Source organism: Colletotrichum jinshuiense, chromosome 11, assembly GCF_051148585.1.
Source record: "Colletotrichum jinshuiense chromosome 11, complete sequence".
NCBI classification, from domain to species: Eukaryota; Fungi; Ascomycota; class Sordariomycetes; order Glomerellales; family Glomerellaceae; genus Colletotrichum; species Colletotrichum jinshuiense.
Genome location: NC_139304.1, coordinates 186,374 through 204,449, shown reverse-complemented (window position 1 = coordinate 204,449; position 18,076 = coordinate 186,374). Strand labels below are relative to the sequence as shown.

At 53.4% G+C, this 18,076-nt stretch overlaps 5 protein-coding genes across 5 annotated transcripts; 2 read left to right on the top strand and 3 right to left on the bottom strand.

Moving 5' to 3' along the window:
• Window positions 1–3,325: 3,325 nt before the first annotated feature.
• EsH8_XI_000041 (glycoside hydrolase family 55 protein) lies at window positions 3,326–8,139 on the bottom strand (the record flags this gene model as incomplete). Its single annotated transcript, XM_083273949.1, has 3 exons — window positions 3,326–3,567; window positions 3,629–7,835; window positions 7,900–8,139. 3 exons carry the CDS (start codon window positions 8,137–8,139, stop codon window positions 3,326–3,328), a joined length of 4,689 nt encoding a protein of 1,562 aa, XP_083120285.1.
• Window positions 8,140–9,376: 1,237 nt separating this feature from the next.
• Window positions 9,377–9,934, top strand: EsH8_XI_000040 (uncharacterized protein; the record flags this gene model as incomplete). The annotated part of the gene is made up of 1 exon (XM_083273948.1): window positions 9,377–9,934. One exon carries the CDS (start codon window positions 9,377–9,379, stop codon window positions 9,932–9,934), a length of 558 nt encoding a protein of 185 aa, XP_083120284.1.
• A 1,039-nt stretch (window positions 9,935–10,973) lies between these two features.
• EsH8_XI_000039 (uncharacterized protein) lies at window positions 10,974–12,199 on the top strand (the record flags this gene model as incomplete). The annotated part of the gene is made up of 3 exons (XM_083273947.1): window positions 10,974–11,286; window positions 11,334–11,912; window positions 11,991–12,199. The coding sequence occupies 3 exons, from the start codon at window positions 10,974–10,976 to the stop codon at window positions 12,197–12,199; spliced, it is 1,101 nt and encodes a 366-aa protein (XP_083120283.1).
• A 333-nt stretch (window positions 12,200–12,532) lies between these two features.
• On the bottom strand, window positions 12,533–13,568 carry EsH8_XI_000038 (uncharacterized protein; the record flags this gene model as incomplete). The annotated part of the gene is made up of 2 exons (XM_083273946.1): window positions 12,533–13,293; window positions 13,361–13,568. 2 exons carry the CDS (start codon window positions 13,566–13,568, stop codon window positions 12,533–12,535), a joined length of 969 nt encoding a protein of 322 aa, XP_083120282.1.
• Window positions 13,569–15,192: 1,624 nt separating this feature from the next.
• On the bottom strand, window positions 15,193–17,088 carry EsH8_XI_000037 (flavin-containing monooxygenase; the record flags this gene model as incomplete). Its single annotated transcript, XM_083273945.1, has 1 exon — window positions 15,193–17,088. The coding sequence occupies one exon, from the start codon at window positions 17,086–17,088 to the stop codon at window positions 15,193–15,195; it is 1,896 nt and encodes a 631-aa protein (XP_083120281.1).
• Between the last annotated feature and the right edge of the window lie 988 nt (window positions 17,089–18,076).

The window sequence follows — 18,076 nt, the reverse complement described above, 5'->3', positions numbered from 1 at the left end:
TTATAGTCCCAGCTTTGCTCCATTTGAAAATTAACCATGTTTGAAATTGCGTATACCAGCTATTGAACTCCGGCTTGCCCATCGCAGGGCGCCTCCCCGCCCCCATCGCAAGCATCTCCTGTATGTAGTCAAGTGGCGGTGGTGGAGGCTGTCGCACACCTGCAAACTTGCTTGTAGGACGGATCATTTTCGTCGCAAGCATCTCCTGCATGTAGTCAAGTGGCGGCGGTGGTTTAGGGAGGGGAGGATGTCAACATCGACAGGGCAGCGGTTCCGTCGGTGGCATGCGGCTCGGATAAGCCCTGACGAGGCTTTGGGTCTAACTCGATCTGGGGTATCCTCGCGGCGAGTTGCTATTGGCCCACGCTCAGAATTATCCCAGGCCGTCGACCAGGAGCAACATGAGACTTATTTCCGTGAGGCCCGGGGTTCCAACACCCGCTTCGCTGTCGTTCCCAACGCTGACACCTCCACATCCAACTCTGCGTAGAATCCTCGACAAGATAGATACCCTTTTTCGCTCAACTTTCGCACGGGATGGTTTATAATGGTCCGAGCAAGGGCTGCCAGAGATGCAGAGCTCGGCGAATCAAGGTAAGATCAAGTACGCCTCCTGACTTGACGCACCGCTAAGCCAAAAACTAAACCGTAGTGTGATCGAGCTTCGCCTGCCTGCCAAAACTGCATGAGCAAGGGGTTTGTTTGTCCCGGGTACCATGACATATTCGCAAATGCACACAGAGACGAAACATACAAGGTGGCCAGTCGGCACTCCAGGAGGACGAGGGGCAACGTCGTGTCAACACAGCCGTGCTCGAACCTCGCCGGTAGCAATGTCGTTGAACAAAACAAAACAAAATATAGAGACAAAACACGTCTCCTCGTGGATCGGATTCCCGAAAACCCGTCTCAAGACATCCTATCTCGAGCTGTGGATTACTTTTTCCTCTGTTATAGTCATGATTATGACCCCCAAGCCACCTGCAGCTTCTTCGACCTTTTACCGGCAATGTTCGCCAAAGCTAGAGTGGTCTCGCCTCTTTACAAGGCTACCGTGGCATTTGCCGTTCAAGTTGCCAGCCTGCACAACCCTTGCCACAGAGGAGGTGCAGCTATGGCGCATGTGATATACACCGACGCCGTGTCGACCACCAGGAATGCCCTTGGTTGCCCAGAAAGCAGCAAATCCAACGAGATGCTACTCACGACGCTGGTGCTCGAGGCCTATGAAACTACCTTTCGGGTGTTCAGAAGTACGCAGTCGTCGGCCCCAAGACTACCAACACACCTGCTGGGCTCGATTGCCCTTTTGAAGTATCGAGGTGTGCTCAATTACCGGGACTCGCTATCGTGGCGCTTGCTTATTGCCACTCGAACCAGGCTACTTCGCCATGCGTGGCAGATCAGTAATGGAATCACCAACATTCAAGCAGTCCGCCGAATCTGGCAGTGCGCTGAAGGAGTCATCCCGACCGGACCGGCAATCGTTACAGACACCTTGGCCTTGGAGCTTGCCTGCCTCAAACACGCTTTCTGCAACAAAGAAACCGCCGTAGAAGCAAGTGACGCCTCCAGTCACTGCGCAAACGGGACAATTCTTAGCAGCGGGCCTGGGATTGATGATCTTCTATCCCGCGCTATCCGCCTTGCGGACGAATGCTCTCGATGGTACGCATCGCTTCCACCAGCTTGGCGGCCAATTGCCGCTGCGGCTCCCAGAGGCGCTGTATCCATCCAGTCTAACAACGGCGGCCAATATACGCCCCCCACCGTCTTCTCAAATCTGTTTATAGCCAACTCGTACAACCGACATCGAGTCACGGAGCTCGGGGCCCTCTGCCTTGTTATCAAGGGCCTCGTAGAAAGCGATACTGCCAATGAACTGCGAGATGTACATTTGCCATCCTGGCTAATATCTCGAGTACAATCACTCGTCGATGATATCTGCGACACCGTTGAGTTTATGACTTGTGATGTCAAGGTGGATGGCTCGCACAACGTTCAAACCCTATCGACATTCACGCTTTCCGATTCGAGCTGTTCGATGGGCCCGAACCACACCTCACCAATTGAGGTCAAGCACGCACGGCAAGTGGCCTCGTCAGGATTGTACATGGCTTACAGCACGCTATCAGCAGTGCTTGAGCTTTTGGGGGGTGGCCTTTCATACAGGGATATGGCTCCCTCCATGATATGCGAGGGGCGGATGCAGTGGATTGAGGAACGAATCACCAAGCTCGGCAGCATTTTCTCCCCGAGGATTAGGCGCACAATGTGAATAAGGTAGACACGCGGTCATGGGTTCATGGACCCTCGCAGTATTTTTTTAGCTTCTGTCGAGCGCCTCTCCATCACCGGGCGATTCGAACCCCTACTACGTTGGCTCCGTGGGACGCCACAATGTCGTCCTCGCACATCTGCTGGGCATGGGGAAAGTAAGCGCCGGGACGGTTGCGGCCCCGCTGTCGACATAGCTTTCCCGATGTCAAGCTGGCGCTAGTGGTCGGCGTGTGTGGTGCCGTCCCGTTCGTCATCGATGCCGATACAGACACGCGTACCGATCGTGCTTGGTGATGTCATCATTAGCGATGGCGTGGTCCAGTATGACCTTGGACGACAACTGCCCGATCGTTTCGTTCGGAAAGATACTCTATTAGACTCACTGGGAAGACCAACTTTTGAAATCCGGTCATTCCCGGGGAAGTTGAAGGGCCGCCGCGGTTCCATCCACGGTCTCAGGGTCCCACAGCATCTGTTCCCCAGACCCAACGTCACCCTGGTGGAAAATTTCCGTGCCTTAGAGACCACAAACCCAAACCTTTGTATCCCTTGGTAGTAGTGGAGTTCCCATGTGTTAGAAAATTCTATATATAGGCTAGGTTCTCACTAAAGAAGGTATAATACTTAAATTTGGCTTGTAAATATAAATTTAGTGTATCTATTATATTGCACGCTCAAGACTGAGAGTCGTCTCTGCGCTCCTCTGACTTGCTAGTGTAATTCCGCTTGGAGCAATTCCTTTTTGTTTTAAGGACTAGTGTATAAGGCAAATTAAGCGAGAGAGGGAAGATTTAGGGACATCATGGCGTTCGTTGCGAATATTGCGAATATCTTGGGATCTATGGCATGTAAGTGAAGTTTTGACCTTCAAAAAAGTTTAGAACTACACCGGTCACGAGAGCGTTTGATTTACCGTCCAACATTCACCACTCCTATAATCCGTGGTACCTACAGCACGACACCAGTAAGGGACACGGACTGATTATTACATAGTTGAACAGTATGTATGCTTTTGCTAACCCAAATGCATTTACAGCTTGCCTTTTCATGCCCCGTTAAGGTTGTCGACGATGGTAAAGCCGGTGTTGGTACTGGCGTTATTACCAACGGCAGTGATACTGACAAGATTTCCACAGCAGGTCTGGCATTTAGGATCGTCAAACGGCGATCCGCAGGCCCTGCAGTCGAAGGTCGCGCATGGGTCGGTCTCTTCATCGCCCCGACCGCCCTCGAATGTATATAACAGACATCCAACCTGACATGTACCACCCACACCTCCGTTATTGCCTAAATAGATTGTTAGTTTCTTTTGAAGACACACGTAGGCTGATCTCGGGAAGCCACTTACATTTTGTATAATCCTCCCGAACAAGCAAGTATACAGTGATAAGGCTTGGGGAACCAAGTGGGAACCCGAAGCTCTGTCTGTCGACCTCAGTAACGCAACCGGGAACCCAGCTGCAGGAATAATCGTAGTTGACGCCGTGAGAGTCCGTACGGCGCAGCTTGATGGCCGCGTCGCCCGGCCCTATCGTGTCGTCATCGCCCATATCGCCCCGGAGGTTGCTGAAGGCCTGCGAGAAGTCCTCCTGGTCGCCTGATTGGATGTCGGCATGGCCCGGGAAGTCGGCCTCGTTGAAGCAGTTGATGGGACCCCGAGAGAGCGGCGTCTCAGGGGTGGGCGGCGTCGTCGGTGGCGACGTCGTTGTTGTTTCGGGTCCGATCGTCGTCGTCGGTGCCGAGAAGCCTCCCGAGCTCGGGTCCTTCGGGTCTTGGTACCCCGGCGGCGCGCTCGTAGGGTTCGGGTTACACCAGTAGCCGGAGCAGATAGTCCCACCGCACGCCGTGCTTGCGCCGCCACACGTCGGCCCCGCGGTAGGACCCGGAGTGAAGGAGAGAGTCGACCCCCCGGCGCTGGCCTCTTCGCGGGCCTCGCGGGCCAAGATGGACGAGAACACTGAGCGCGTGAATGCTTCGCCCATGGTCATGGTCGCCCACCGCTCGTCACCAAAGGTGCCGACGGGCGCGGGGGTCTGGGTGCCGATGACCTCAGTGGTCGAGTCCGAGACGCTGATGGAGCAGCCGGTGATGGTCTCACACAGCGTCGTCGACGAGGTCGTCGTGCCGTCCGAGACATAGTCGGTGGTGGTGCAGGCCTCGGCTGTCTGCGTCTCGCACTCGGGCTCCGACTCAGTAGTGAGACGGTGATCCTCGCCGATGGTGATCCGCGGCCAATTGGGCAGGTTTCCACGGATCGTGACGCCGGGAGGCAGGCGGATGATGTTGATGGGTGGTGGCCCAGGGCCGTAGATTCCAGGAGGTAGGATCCAGTACCAAGATCGGACGCGGATCTCACCCCACGAGATGCAGAAGAAAAAGAACCAGGTAGCACAGGGCACGTGAACGCCGTTGTCGTCAGGCTCGGGATCGTCGATCTCCTCGTCCTCAGGGATGATTGCGCCAGAGGGAGGCCAGGACGTGTATACAGGGGGCGGCTCGTCGGTAGTGGTGGTGGATCCGGTCTTCCAGGCTGTAACCAGAGAGCAATCCACGCTGGCCACGGCCGTGGCAGGCCCGAGGAAGGTGAGGATCCGAGTTGTCGGGCACACGAAGTTAAGTGTCAAATCGAGATTTTCAGTACATGTCGTAGCGACGACAACCGCCGGCGTGGCAAAGGCAATAGAAGTGGCGGCGGGACAGTCGATGGTGATGGCTCCAATGGAACCCGGGAACGTCACCGTCGTTACTGTGGCGCTAGGCACCGTGATTCTGCTTGTGATGGGAGTGAAGTACGTCGTGCTGGTGGGAAGACCTGAGCCACTAGGGGGCGGCAAGGTGCCTGGATCCGTATAATCGGTTGAGGGACCTCCATTAATTAGGGGCCAAGGCGGAAGAGGAACTGTTCGGGTGGTCTCGCCGCCCTCCCCATCTGGCAACGTGACAATAACGGGAGATACCTCTACACTGGGATAAATGGTGATAGGCATGGCTCCCGATGTTGTTACATTTACGTTTGAGAAGGGAATGCCATCGGTAGTAATGGCAGGCACAGAGATGGTTAGAGTAGTAGTAGTAGTGACGAAGACGGTAGTTCCAATACCACCAATGGTGGTGCTTGAGAACCCTCCATACTCCAACGATGTGACATAGCTGCTAGGTCGGATGGTGGTTGTTGAACCTAACGGGCTCGTCGGAATTACCAACATGCAGGACCGGGACGAAACCGGGCAGCTCACCGTGGGTGAGGCCCAGACTTCAGTCCCAACCCACACGATGTCGACATTATCAGACCCGGGAAGCGGCACCCACACGCTGATCTCGGTGGTGAAGCCGCGTTGGTTGCCGTCCTGTGGGACGTTGGTGTTGTCGATGCCACTGGCTATGTTGATGGTTGCTACTGTGAACAGGTTGTAGATGACGACGCCGGTCGATCCCTTGACCTCTAGGATACGGTCTTGGCAGTTGTTGGTAGGTATGCAGTCCTGATAGTACTCGTTGAAGAAGCTGTACAATCCAGCCGAGTGGATCATGACATCTTTCGAGTTAATGATCTGCACGCCCCAGGCATAGTTGCACCGGTCATCCCATACATCCGGTGCGATCTCGCACTCGCTAAAGTCTGGATCATTAGGGAAACCGGCGCGTGTGGCCGCACGGAAAGGGCTGGGAGGGCCGGGGTTGGGCTGGTAATACGGCGACTCGGTCTGAATATGACCTAAGTACACGCTCTCAGCACCACTAAGAAGATAGTTGTAGAGCACCGAGTGCTCAGAGCCACCGCCGTAGAACCATGACGGGCCCCCTGACTCGATTAGCATGCCGCGGGCGCCGAAGATGGAGATCTGCGTCGAGCTGGAGTCAGGCTGGTTGTAGATGGACTTGTCGTTGTCATGGTCCGCCACCCAAGCCCACACATTCTCGAAATACCCATTGGCCTGGGACGTCACGCGGAACATGAGTGAGGCGGCGATGCACTCAGCATTGTTGCTGAACTTGGGGCATTTGCTTAGGTCGAGATCGGTGCCCAGGGCGCCACCGACGCGGAAGTGCGAGTCCCACATGGCCGCGGCCCCCTGCGACACGGCGGCGACGTTCCACTCCATCAGGATCGCGCCGGCTGTGGCGCCGCGCACCGAGAAAAGCATCTCAGTGATCTCCATGGTACCGATGTCGCCCTTGTTACCGACCTGGACCATGACTTTAGGGCTCTGCATGTCGCTGAAAAAGAAGCCGGAGCCTAAGATCTGCGACCATAGAGAGCCTTGCACGACTGAGCCGGTCGGGATGTTCACCGTGGATCCCACTGCGTAGACGCCAGCCGGGAAGTAGGCGATCTGGCGGCTGTCCACGGCACGGCGTAGGAAGTTGTTGATGCAAGAGGCTTGGTCGCCTGTGGCGTCGTTCTTGCATCCGCCATCTGTGGTCGCGACCAAAAAAGAGCCGGCCCCGGTCTTCTCGTATTGAGGTCGAGACCGCACGTATAGCAAGCCATTAGAATCATCTAAACCCTTACCCCTTCCAGGGGCTGTCACGGCACCAGTCTGAGTCGAACCCTCGGATCCGTTGTACCGTTTGCCCGTAGCCCACAGATCCGAGTTTCCAGATAGAATGGTGTTGCCAGTTGTAGTCCTGACCGGGCTGGGAACGTTCTTGAAATTGGTGTTGTCGAGAACAATGTTGGGTGAGGTGGACAGGCTGTTTGTCAGGACGCCAATCTCCACGTCGCTAATGGTAGAATCGATGATGGACACACTGCCTATGCCCTGGCCGCTGTCACCACCCACTCCAGAGATGTTAAAGGCAATCGAGCCGCCGTTGACGGTGATCTGCTGCCAGTTCCATCCCCAGTCCCAGACCATCTGCACAGCCGTGTTGCACTCGTTGAAGACAAGGTTGCGCGCCGTGTACTGCTGAGAGCCTGCGCGCCAGCCGATGTTGCCGCCGTTGAACTCGAGGTCGGATACAAACCCGCCGCTACCGTTCTCCGTGAAGATGCCCACGGCGGTCGTGGTGCTTGTGGTGGGCATGTCGAACACCAAGTTCTGCAACGAGGTGGCCTGGGACACCTGCCAATGGATACCCGTCGGCACGAGGTCCTGGTCATTCTCGGCCGTCGACTCGGGCATGTCGGTGAGATCGAAGCGGAAGTTGCGGATCTGGCGGAAGAATTGGTTCTGGTTGATGTACCACTGCTGGCCTGACGCGCCGGGGATGTAAGGATCTACATCAAAAAGAGCGATGCCCTGGAACTCGTCGCAGCCTTTGATGATAGGCATGTCGTTAGGGTCACCAACAAACTGCGTGTAGTAATACTGAATTACGGGCGTGCAGATCTTGTAGGTGCCGCCCGGGAAATAGACGATGGCGCCCTGCGAGAATGTGTTGCCGCACTTCTCGCCGCACCGCGTCCGGGAGTCACCAACCAAGTCCTTGTTCCAACTAGCTGAGGCCGCGTTGAGCGCCTCGGTCGCGTCTGACTCTCCCGAGTTGTCGGCGCCAAAGTCATCCACGACGTTGCGGAAGAACTGGTAGCCGTTTCCACCAGCATGTGGTTGCTGTTTTTCACAGTGTATGTTAGAGCCACATTGCAAGGAGTTGCAATCAGGGGGAACAACTTACGGCTCCCAAAGGTCCTAGACTTGACAGCCAAAAGTCAGACGACTGCCGCTTTTTGGGGGGCGCCTTGAATCTTGTCCGCTTGATAGTGTTGTTAGACCCATTGTAGCCGCCGCGGAGTACAACGCCGCTCTGGAGATTGGTCAAGTAAGTGTCCAGGCTGTCCGAGTAGGCCCAAACTGGGCCATTTTGTCGTCCTTTATCAGGCGCTGTCTTGTAGTAGTTGTGTTGGTTGTCAACCATGTACGCCGGTGCCGGCTGCGAAGAATGATGTCAACGTCACTCTCGGGCATGAAAAGAAGACACGACATACCCGTGGATCAAAATCAAGCTTTGTTTCGTTAGAAGGCAGACGAGTTGAATTGGAGGGCAGATCAGTCGTGTTCCGACCGCGAATCGTGCTGGCTGACAACGCGAGGCTGCATTGTGCGACCAGCAAAATCAAGAAAAGAGCGAACAGTACCGCCATGATGCTCTACCACTTCAGTCCTGACAGCAATGTGTCAAAGAGACGTGCGTAGAGGGGGCGCGGTGACTGAGGGAGAAAAGGGCATGGCTCTAGGGGAGGGCGTCTTGCATCATTTCACCACAAGCAACGTTGACATGGGAAAAGCCTCGCCGGGCCCCATGTTCCTCGTGGAGACTCTATTCTACCTACAGACAAAAAAACCCTATCACAACTGCCTATTTCGTACTTGTCGCATTCTCGGTCTACCTCGCCGTACTTCGACAGACACTATCGAGTCTCATCTGATCAGATGATGGTCAATCTCCAGGCTGCAGCCTTGCATCGGAGGAACCATCCTTTTCCCATAGTGCTGTTCCTTGTAGCCTTGGCAGGAACAAGAATCTTGAGCTTTGATTTTAGACTAGCGACTCCTGCATGGATCATCTCATCACAGTCGCATTTGGGGGCCGGGGACCAACAATCCCCACCAGGGCGTTGGTCCAAGACCAGTCATTCATCTTACTCTGATGCAACCGTGTTGGACAGGGATGGGCTGCAGGAATCCTAGTGGAGGGACTGATGCAGTAATCCTGAAGGCGCAGTGCATTTGGGCAATCGCCGTGACTATGTAATTTCTCATATACTGCATTCTTGCGACGCAGCGGCGGGTGACTGACCGGATGACCCGCTGAAGGGTGAAGTCGTTGCTTGATACCGCAAATTGTGGTTGATTTAGACAAAAGTACCAACTCGGCCTCGGTTTATCACGAAAGCGAGGGTATAGTCTCCCTCGAAGGCATGGTGCTTGATGGTGATGAAGATCGCGATACCATGCTCTAAGCCATCTTTTGACCGCCTTTAAATTTAATGTGACGTTGCATACCCGAGACCTTGGTGATTATAAATTGGCTTACGCACTTCGATTTTGAAGTTGCTGGGCCCATCAGTGCAATACAGTTCCGAAGTTCCCAGTCATCCTTACCAAAAGACCTTAACTCTCTCAACTTCTACCAAACATCCTTCTCGTTCAAGATGTTCACTAATCTCGTCAACCTTGTCCCACTGGCCCTCCTTGGCGGCGCCATCGCAGCCCCTAACCCCCTCCCGAACCCCATTGATCCAGTGATGCGCGTCTGCTATGAGACTGAGACGCCCAGCCAGCTTTGCTACACGGCGCCCGACAACATCCCGCAAGACGTCCTTGTCGAGGACGTCCAGTTCATCGCGTCCTACCTCCGTTCCTACGGCGCGCAGATCAGGACCGGGCGCCTGTTCAACATGGCGGCCACCGACGCCCCCGACTGTGGCGAGTGGCTCATCTATGCCCGCGGCACCGCGCAGGCCTTCGCCAAGCACATTGACAACACTGTCAACTCAAGCGTGCTCTTCGCCGACATTGCCAACACCATCGACGGCGGCGTCGGCGCCAACGAGACCCAGGTGGCGGCTTCCCTGCTCGGGTGCAGTACCGACGGCGGATCGCTGGGGGTGCTTGTTAACACCGCTAACCCGACTTACACGGGCTCGACCTACCCTGCCGGCTATGTTACTAGTGGCATTCTCATCAAGATTGTGGCTTCGGGAGCGTAGGGCTTGGGCTTGGGCGTTGGCAGCCCGGTAATAACTCGGGTATCAAAGGAAACACAGATCCTGCAGATAGATAATTAATCATTCTGGTGTTGCGCCCTTCCCGTGCCTCCCGTGCCTCCCGTTTTTCTCGTAAGTGGTTACAACTGTCGATAATTAAATCCTTCGCAATAAAACCTTTATATTTTTCCGTGTGGAGCCCGCCCAATGAAATGACAGGAATCTGGTCATGTTCTCATGTGGCTTGCATGACATGATGATTAATACTTCCTAAGTAAGTCATCGTGGTGGGAAGCTCGGCGATCTCTCCGCGGAAACAAGGCGGGACGAAAATCCCCCCTGCATTAGCAGTCTGGCCGGGCTGATAAGCTTGTCCGCAGCCTAATTCAAGCATGTCTCCAACTATTCGTCAACCAAGGCATTTTTTTCCCGTTTCCCGCTGCTTAATCTTACACCATGCAAGACACAAAATACCCCTGGCATAAAACAACATAAGCCGATCAACATACCCAATTGCCGGAACAGGAAGGTATCTCTGGATGTCTGTGCCCTAGGGCTGCATGAAGCTGTCTACCCATCACGGCCTGTGCCGTTTGGCTGCCTTACACTTTCGGGCCTTCATCACGAAAACGGTTACCTCTTGCGTGATGTTCCGTTGCCTGATGATTCCCGGGTCATCCGCATCGGTTACCAGGGACACTCCCTCAGCCTCCTAAACTATCGCGAAATCCTGCCTGCGCCCCCAACTTGCGTGGGAAATGTGTGCAACTGTAGAGTTGAATCACATCAATCTGCCAAGGTCCCTTTTGCAGATGACTTATCATAACGTTACACTCGGTTTTAGGGGGGAGACATGTGCCTCACGCGTGATCCGCATTTCATGAATGAGGAAATGATTGTGTCTGCCTGGAGGATTCGAGCGCGCTTCCTCTAACACTTTTTCCCTCCCCCGTTTCTCTTCATCCCCGTTTGACTGTTTCTCGCACCAGAACCATCAGCGTAGGCAACACCTGAGCTCGGATTGCCTCTGAGCTTACACGTAATGGCGAGAAGTTCATTTCTTCTGGTCCTGATCACGGGTCTTGTCGCTCTCCTATCATGCACCACCGCAGTAGAGATCTGGGATGTGTTCACGGTCCAGGGTGGGAGTCGTGATGGCGGCTGCGATAGCCGTATGGATGTGTTAGATCAGTGGCTCAGCGAGGCAAGCTTCAGCCTTGATGCGACTCTGGCCGGCATGGACACCTACGAGCAGGATCCTAGAGTTCGCAGGGCCATGTCGAAATTCTTTGGTTTCAACCTTACCCCTACAAGATTGAGTGGAAACAGGCTGGCAACTTTCAACAAGATCAGAAGTAAGTTACGACTCCTACACCGCACGTCTGACTGACGTCGTGACCAGACTACATCGACTACGTTAAGAGGTTCCTTGACAACGTCCAAGATGACAGCGGACCTCGGTATGCTAAGGACAACTACTGGCTCCATTGCGACAGCACCTTTCTGTCTCTGCATCAACCAACCGACCCAGCGCTTGATTTCAATGCCGATGAGATGGAAGACAAGGACGGCAACACAATCACCATCGAAGGCGTCCCCAAATACCGCGAGCTACTTCAAAAGGACGCAAAGAACAGACCATGGTGGTCTGGCGAGATCACGGACCAAAACGGCTACTATTTCACAGAATACGGCGGAAATTACTGCTATGAGGACGACCTCGGCGTCACCGCGGCGATGCAAATACTCGACCGAAACGCAGCCGGCCAGGCTGAAGCTCGGAGACCAGAGATGGCTGCCGTCATTCTTTGCCCGTTCAGCTTCGACGACAGCCCGCAGCCGAACAGTTGGAGAGAAGCAAGCAATCTACTGGCCCCTGGTGTCAGCCTTCATCTAGCCGTTCCCAAGAGCATGACCCTGGTTCACGAGATCTTTCATGCTCTCCACGGAGTCGCATTTCTGTCGGGCGACGCCGAGAAATGTACGTAGATTATAAACCATGTCACCGTCATGTATCGTATCGCACGTTTGATCATTGCGCTAACTTGGGACGTGCTAGATAAAATCGGCGATTGCATGGGTTTAAAAGCTGAAAATTCACGGAAAAACCCCGAGAACTACGTCTTCTTCATCGCTCACATGTTTCACATGTTTGGCGAGCCAGATGAAGAAGATCCCAACGCACCCTGGTCTATACCAACCCAGTGGGATTTCCAACTTGGCTTGGGCAATAACGCGATTTATGGGGCATTCTCAAACCCCCTTTAAGTAGAATTAGAGGACGCTAGTGGGATTTATGCTTAGTTGAAGCAGATTTGGTTCGATGTGTTGTCATGTTAAGATATCCCAGTTAGGAATATAACATTGACACAAAGTTCACGCGAGTGTCGTAGCGGACCAAGAAACCTATTAGGGTACGCCATAGTCCGCCTGTCATCAAGCTACGTATTATAGCATTACACGCCATTAGGACCTCTTTTATGCGTTCAACGCATAGAGCAGGGAGGAACAGACGAGCCTATACATGGGTTGGTATAATTGTACGCCGTGAATATATGCATGTCCTCTGCATGCGATAGGAATGTGAACCACCGTCCTCATTTATCCCGAGCTCTCATCCTTCGCGAGACGATGTGCCTCCAAAAATAACTTCATGCGTCTTGCCTGCTCTTTATCATACTCGGAAAGCTCCTCTGGATCATCGAACTCAGGCTCAGGGGGACGAGGCACGTCCTGAATATCCCAACGCTCCTGTGCCCAAGAAGTCGCTGGAGGCATTACCTGCGCTACAGCCCGATTCCACGACTCTATCCACTGCGGATCCGCCGCTGCTGCCTCTTCCTTCTCTGGCGTGGCACCACAATTACGTTGCCATAGGTGAAAATGGCAGAGGATTGTCCGGCCCTGGTCGTCATCCTGTGTCTGCTCCAGCTTCCCAAACGTCTTCTCTACCCAGCCATCTTCTGAAAGCGCCCAGAGCCACACGGCTGCGAATCTAGACATGAAATTAGGATGCCATGTTATAGACTCATAGCCGTAAGGTATAAAACTGATAAACGCGCTTTCGAACTTTTCTTTCCACATTAGAAAGACGCTCTTGCTATCGAAATTACGTGGTACCAGGAAGGCGGTGAAGGTCAAGCGGCCCTCTAATTCTGCAGTCACAGCCTCAGTGACGTGTTTGAAAATGAGGAAGCGTGACGACACCGCCGCTGGCAATGATGAGGTATCGGTCAAGGTCAGGTTCCCCAGTGTGGACTCAACAGAGGTTTGTGAGTCGTTATGCTCAGGGAGATTCTGTAGAAACTCTATACAGGCGGGAGAGGACTGGAAGTTCTTCACAGCATCCAGGTCAACCCATTCTGTATAGTATCATAATAAGGTCAGTCAGAGAAGACGCAATGCATTTTCAATATAGATTGCACTCACGGATGATGTAGGCAGCCTGCTCAGGGTTGTCAACCATTCTTCCCAGTGATACCGTTAAACAACCGTCCACAGCCTGAAGTGGTCCCACATGGACATCATCATGGTCTACAGACCAGGTCGGCCACTCCTGATCTCGCGGTAGGTGAAACCGCGTCCAGCTTGTCAACGGTTTTACACTGCGCCGAGCTTTTTGACTAATACGAGCCATGATGTGAGGGCTTTCGGGAGGCAAAAATAGTGATGGCTTTAGATCAGCGGTGAGCATCAACTGTATATGTGTCTGAAGGACAAGTGTTTGTGTTCCATGGCTGCCTGATAACATTCATCTGACCATTCATGTAATATGACGCACGAAAAGCGGGGTAGCCGGACAACGTCTTGAGCAGCGTCCCCTTTTATCGCTGTCTGCTGTCTGCGCCTCGCAGCTACCGCGGCCAGTAGGATTAAAGATCTCCCGATGAATTCCCCCCAACAGCTATGAAGAGTAGAGTCGACCCTTGTCAGCCAAACATCTAATTACGATATGCAATCGTTCGACCATCATTATCCATCTTTATTAGACTCCCTGAGATGAATCTTTATTATCATAAAAACTGTGAAGCTAGGAAACTTTCTCTCAAGCCAGGACGAGCGTGCAGTTGACATTTGAGGCGAGAGGCATAATACTCGTACTCCAACACGAGTCCCGAGGCCAGTATGCTAATTCATAGGCACACACATACGCGCCATTAGCTGGCGCGTCCGCTAAGCGATCAATCGGCGCAAAACCTAGATCCACGCGCCCGGTTACTAAGCGAGCAAGGCTGTGAAAGTCGTGATCGATTAAACTATGATCCGGCAAGTTCTTGTCGCCTAAGCAAAGCCTATACGTTAGTGCACACACTAGAAAAACATCACTAAAAGCGAGAACGATAGTTTTAAGCAAAATCGGTACCACAACACACTCTAACATGTCAATTGGATAGCCGTGTGCTCGTCGTGAAACCCAAGAAACATACCTCTTGGAGAACAGGGATCTCTTGCTTGCAGTAGCCTGGTCGGCAAAGTCGGACAGGTACAAGCACAAATTACCCATCTGGCGTATTCAAAGGGGTTGGCTTGTCACACTAACTTGGTCAACTTCATTCGCGATAAGATGGCTTATCCCTTGATGTCACATGGCTAGTTACAGGCACTAAACGATGACTAGCTCAATCCATCGCACCATCTACAGCTCTTGAATCTTTAAAACTTGGGTGGGCGTATGCCTCTTGTTATTATTTGGTGACTCTACCTTCCCGCTGCACTTCTCGACCAAATTGTCGTCCGATGCATCATACCTAGACCTAGAAATTCTTCATTCCGTTAAAGGTACTTTCTTGTGGGTTTTTGTCGTTGGCTAGATCGGCTTGGGAAAATGCCAGGAGCACGTTGGAAATGACAGTTTGGAACTATTCATTAGGAGGTTTAATGATAAATTCTCAGATGCATACCTTGCGACAGGCCTCAGGTATGTCTTCTTCTGTAGCTTCACAGCGTGCATGTTGATGGTTCTTCTTGATTGTGATGTCAAAAATGTAAAGTTTCTACTACAGAAATACAAAGCAACATAGAGATAAAGACACCACCCTTTTAAATTCATCCTCATCTTCACTGTCAGCTAGAAAGTAGACTCTCCACGATGTAACAGCCGTCCCTCAAATATGCCAGCAAGTGGCCGGTTATATAGAGAAGTCGACCTGGATATCTTTATTCTATGTTGACCTATGTGTTTGTGTATCCTCATCCTGGTAGCTTTATATGCGTTTATGTCTGGGTCCAAATTAGACAGACGCCAGCTTGGTTTGTCTCCATCACATCTTCACCTCGAACCCGTCCAGCCCCCCCTTGGAGATATACTCCAGAACCTTCCGCTTGTAATCAAGAGGACCTCCACCCCACACCACGCGCCTCGCGATAGCAATCTTCTCCTCCGGGGTCTTGGTCTCGAGCGCGCCCTCGCCTTCTCCGGTGGCCCAGCCGGGCGTGCACGTCTCCATGACGCTGAACCATAGCGCGCGATTCTGGACCTCGTCCGTGTACCGGTCCTCCGCCTCTTTGCTGGGCTCGACGGCGACGCGCCCGGCGTCTCCAGCCCGTCTGTGGGCCTCGGCGATCACATGGGCGGTGAACCTAGAGTACACGTCGTACACAGAGGTCATGTTGTACGAGATGCCGGCACCGGCGATCCCGGTCCAGAAGAGGTTCGGAAACCCGTTGGTGACGAGGCCGTAGAATGTCCCAAAGTCTGGGGCGACAAACTTCTCGGAGACCAGGATGCCGTCCCGTCCGACGATGGGTGCATCGGTCGCGCCCGTCGGGGACTGGTCTTTGACGCGGGTGAAGAACCCCGTTGCCAGGACCAGGACATCCAGGTCGTACATGGTCCCGTTCGCCAGCACGCCCGACGCATCGAAGCGGTCAACGCCCTTCCCGTCCGTGTCGACGAGTGTGACGTTGGGCTGGTTGAAGGCGTGCAGGTAGTCATCGTTGAAGACCGGTCTCTTGCACCAGCCCCCATACCACCCCTGAAGCTTCTTAGCAGTCTCCTGATCCTTGACCACGTTTGCAACGTGGGCTCGCAGCCGCTCCGCCCGAGGGACGTCCAGCTCATAGAACGAGTTGATGTGGCTCTGAATTCCGCCCGGGGTGACGGTCGCCGCGGCGCTGCCCAGGAAACCGGCGACTGAGTGAGAGTCCGGGTGCGTCCAGCCGTCATCGATCAAGTTGTTGGGGACCGGGTCGTTGGTAATAAAGTGCTGGAAGTTGTCCTGCCTCTCGTACTGCCAGCCTTTCTTGTAGGCCACCTTCTCCCAGTCTGTGGGCGTCGTATCTCGCTGGTTTCGAGGCCCAACGAAGCTGGCTGTGCGTTGGAAGACGTAAAGATGATCTGCCCACTTGGCCAGTTGCGGGACGATCTGAACAGCGGTTGCGCCGGTGCCGATAATGCCGACTTTCTTGCCCCTGAGGTTGACCATGTTGGCCTCCTCCTGGCTGCCGCCGGTATACTTCCAGTCCCATCTGGCAGAGTGGAACACTTTCTTGTTCTCTATAAGCTCCTTCAAGCCGGGGAGGTTCGGGAAACGGGGAACGTTGAGTACACCAGCCGCGGCGATGAAGAACTGGGCTTCGACTGCGAGGTGGGCAGGGTCGTTCGGCCGGCCCAGGTCTTGAGTGAGGTTGACGATCCACCGGCGCTTTGTTTCATCCCACTGTTGGTGAGTGACCCGGGTGCACAACTGAGCTTGGAGGCCGTAATGCTTGGCAACCCGTTCGGACTGCCCGCGGATCTCGGCCCCGTACGAGTACTTGTGCTTAGGGACGTAGTTCGTCTCCTCCAGCAGCGGCAAGTAGATGTAACTTTCTACATCGCACATGAGACCGGGATAGCGGTTCCAGTACCAGGTTCCGCCGAACCCTCCGGCGGTGTCAACGATAACGATATCTTCGGTCTTAAAGCCGGCCTCGATGAGGCGGACGGCATGGAGGAGTCCCGCATGACCGGCGCCGACAATGAGGAACTTGATCGAGTTCTTTCCGTTCAGCGGGGAGTATTTGGCCTGGACCTCGTCTGTGTTGACCCAAGGGTCTTTACCCAACTTTTCGCCGATGATGGGGTCCCGAAAGTCGGCGTACTGGCCGAAGCCTTCAGGACGGAGTCGCTTTTGGCGCTCCTCCTGGTACTTGTGAAATAAGTCTGATGCGGACATGTCGTACACTAGAGAGGTGAATACAGAGAATGTTCGGTTCTTAAAATATTGGTTATGTAGTGTGTGATTTACACTTAGAAAGCATGAGTGGCAGTTGGCGCTTTATTTATATTACAGATAAGCACAGAGATTGGGTCATCAGTTGACGTCAAAGCAGATGCCCAGACGGCCGGCTGGAATGAAAGCCGGGACGGCACGTCGGCGAGAATTGGACTGCTCCAAAAAAAAAAAAGGTGTTTTTCACTGTTGTTTTCAAGGACATTTCCTAACCATGACGAAGTGTGTAGTACGCTGAGAGAGCTGAGACGGAACGACGCTGATAACTAACTTGCCGACTCCTTTGCGCCCGAGTTTCCTAAACCTGATTGGACTTTACAAATTATAACAACTCCCTCGGGGCCGAGTTTCCCAAACCGGTCTAGCGTTTTTTCTTTTTCAGCTGGCATTATGACCCGTGCGTATGCACTTGCGTTAAAACCGTCATTTGAACAATCACCTATTTCTGTCTAATGGCTTTTACCTCTAGAATTATCTTGCTTTGTAGTATATTGGATAGTAGTTTGTATGGCATTTTAGACCTTTTGTCTAATTCACCTCTTCCGTCTGAGTAAGGCTGTAAGATAGAAATGTAATTAAGCAGCGAGACCTTAGTGTCTATTTCTTTGTACTTTACAGTAAATGGCATCATTGGTCTCCCCTAAGACGACACTAACAAAGCCTTTGATAGAAGGCAGAGAAAGACATCTCTTTGGCTAGGTACACTGTGGTTCGATCAACAAGACACCCAAGTCAAGATGCCGGCTCGAACTTGTGGGTATGGCTACAGAGTACGGACGGATGGACGGGCTAACACAGACACCGGTTTGACACCGGTTTGACTTCCCCTTTTCCCTTTGTGCATGTCTGAGGTTGCCGTAAAGTCAAAAGGCCCACTTCCAGGCACATTCTACATTATGGGCCGATGCGCTGTGGAGCAGCTCCGACTTTG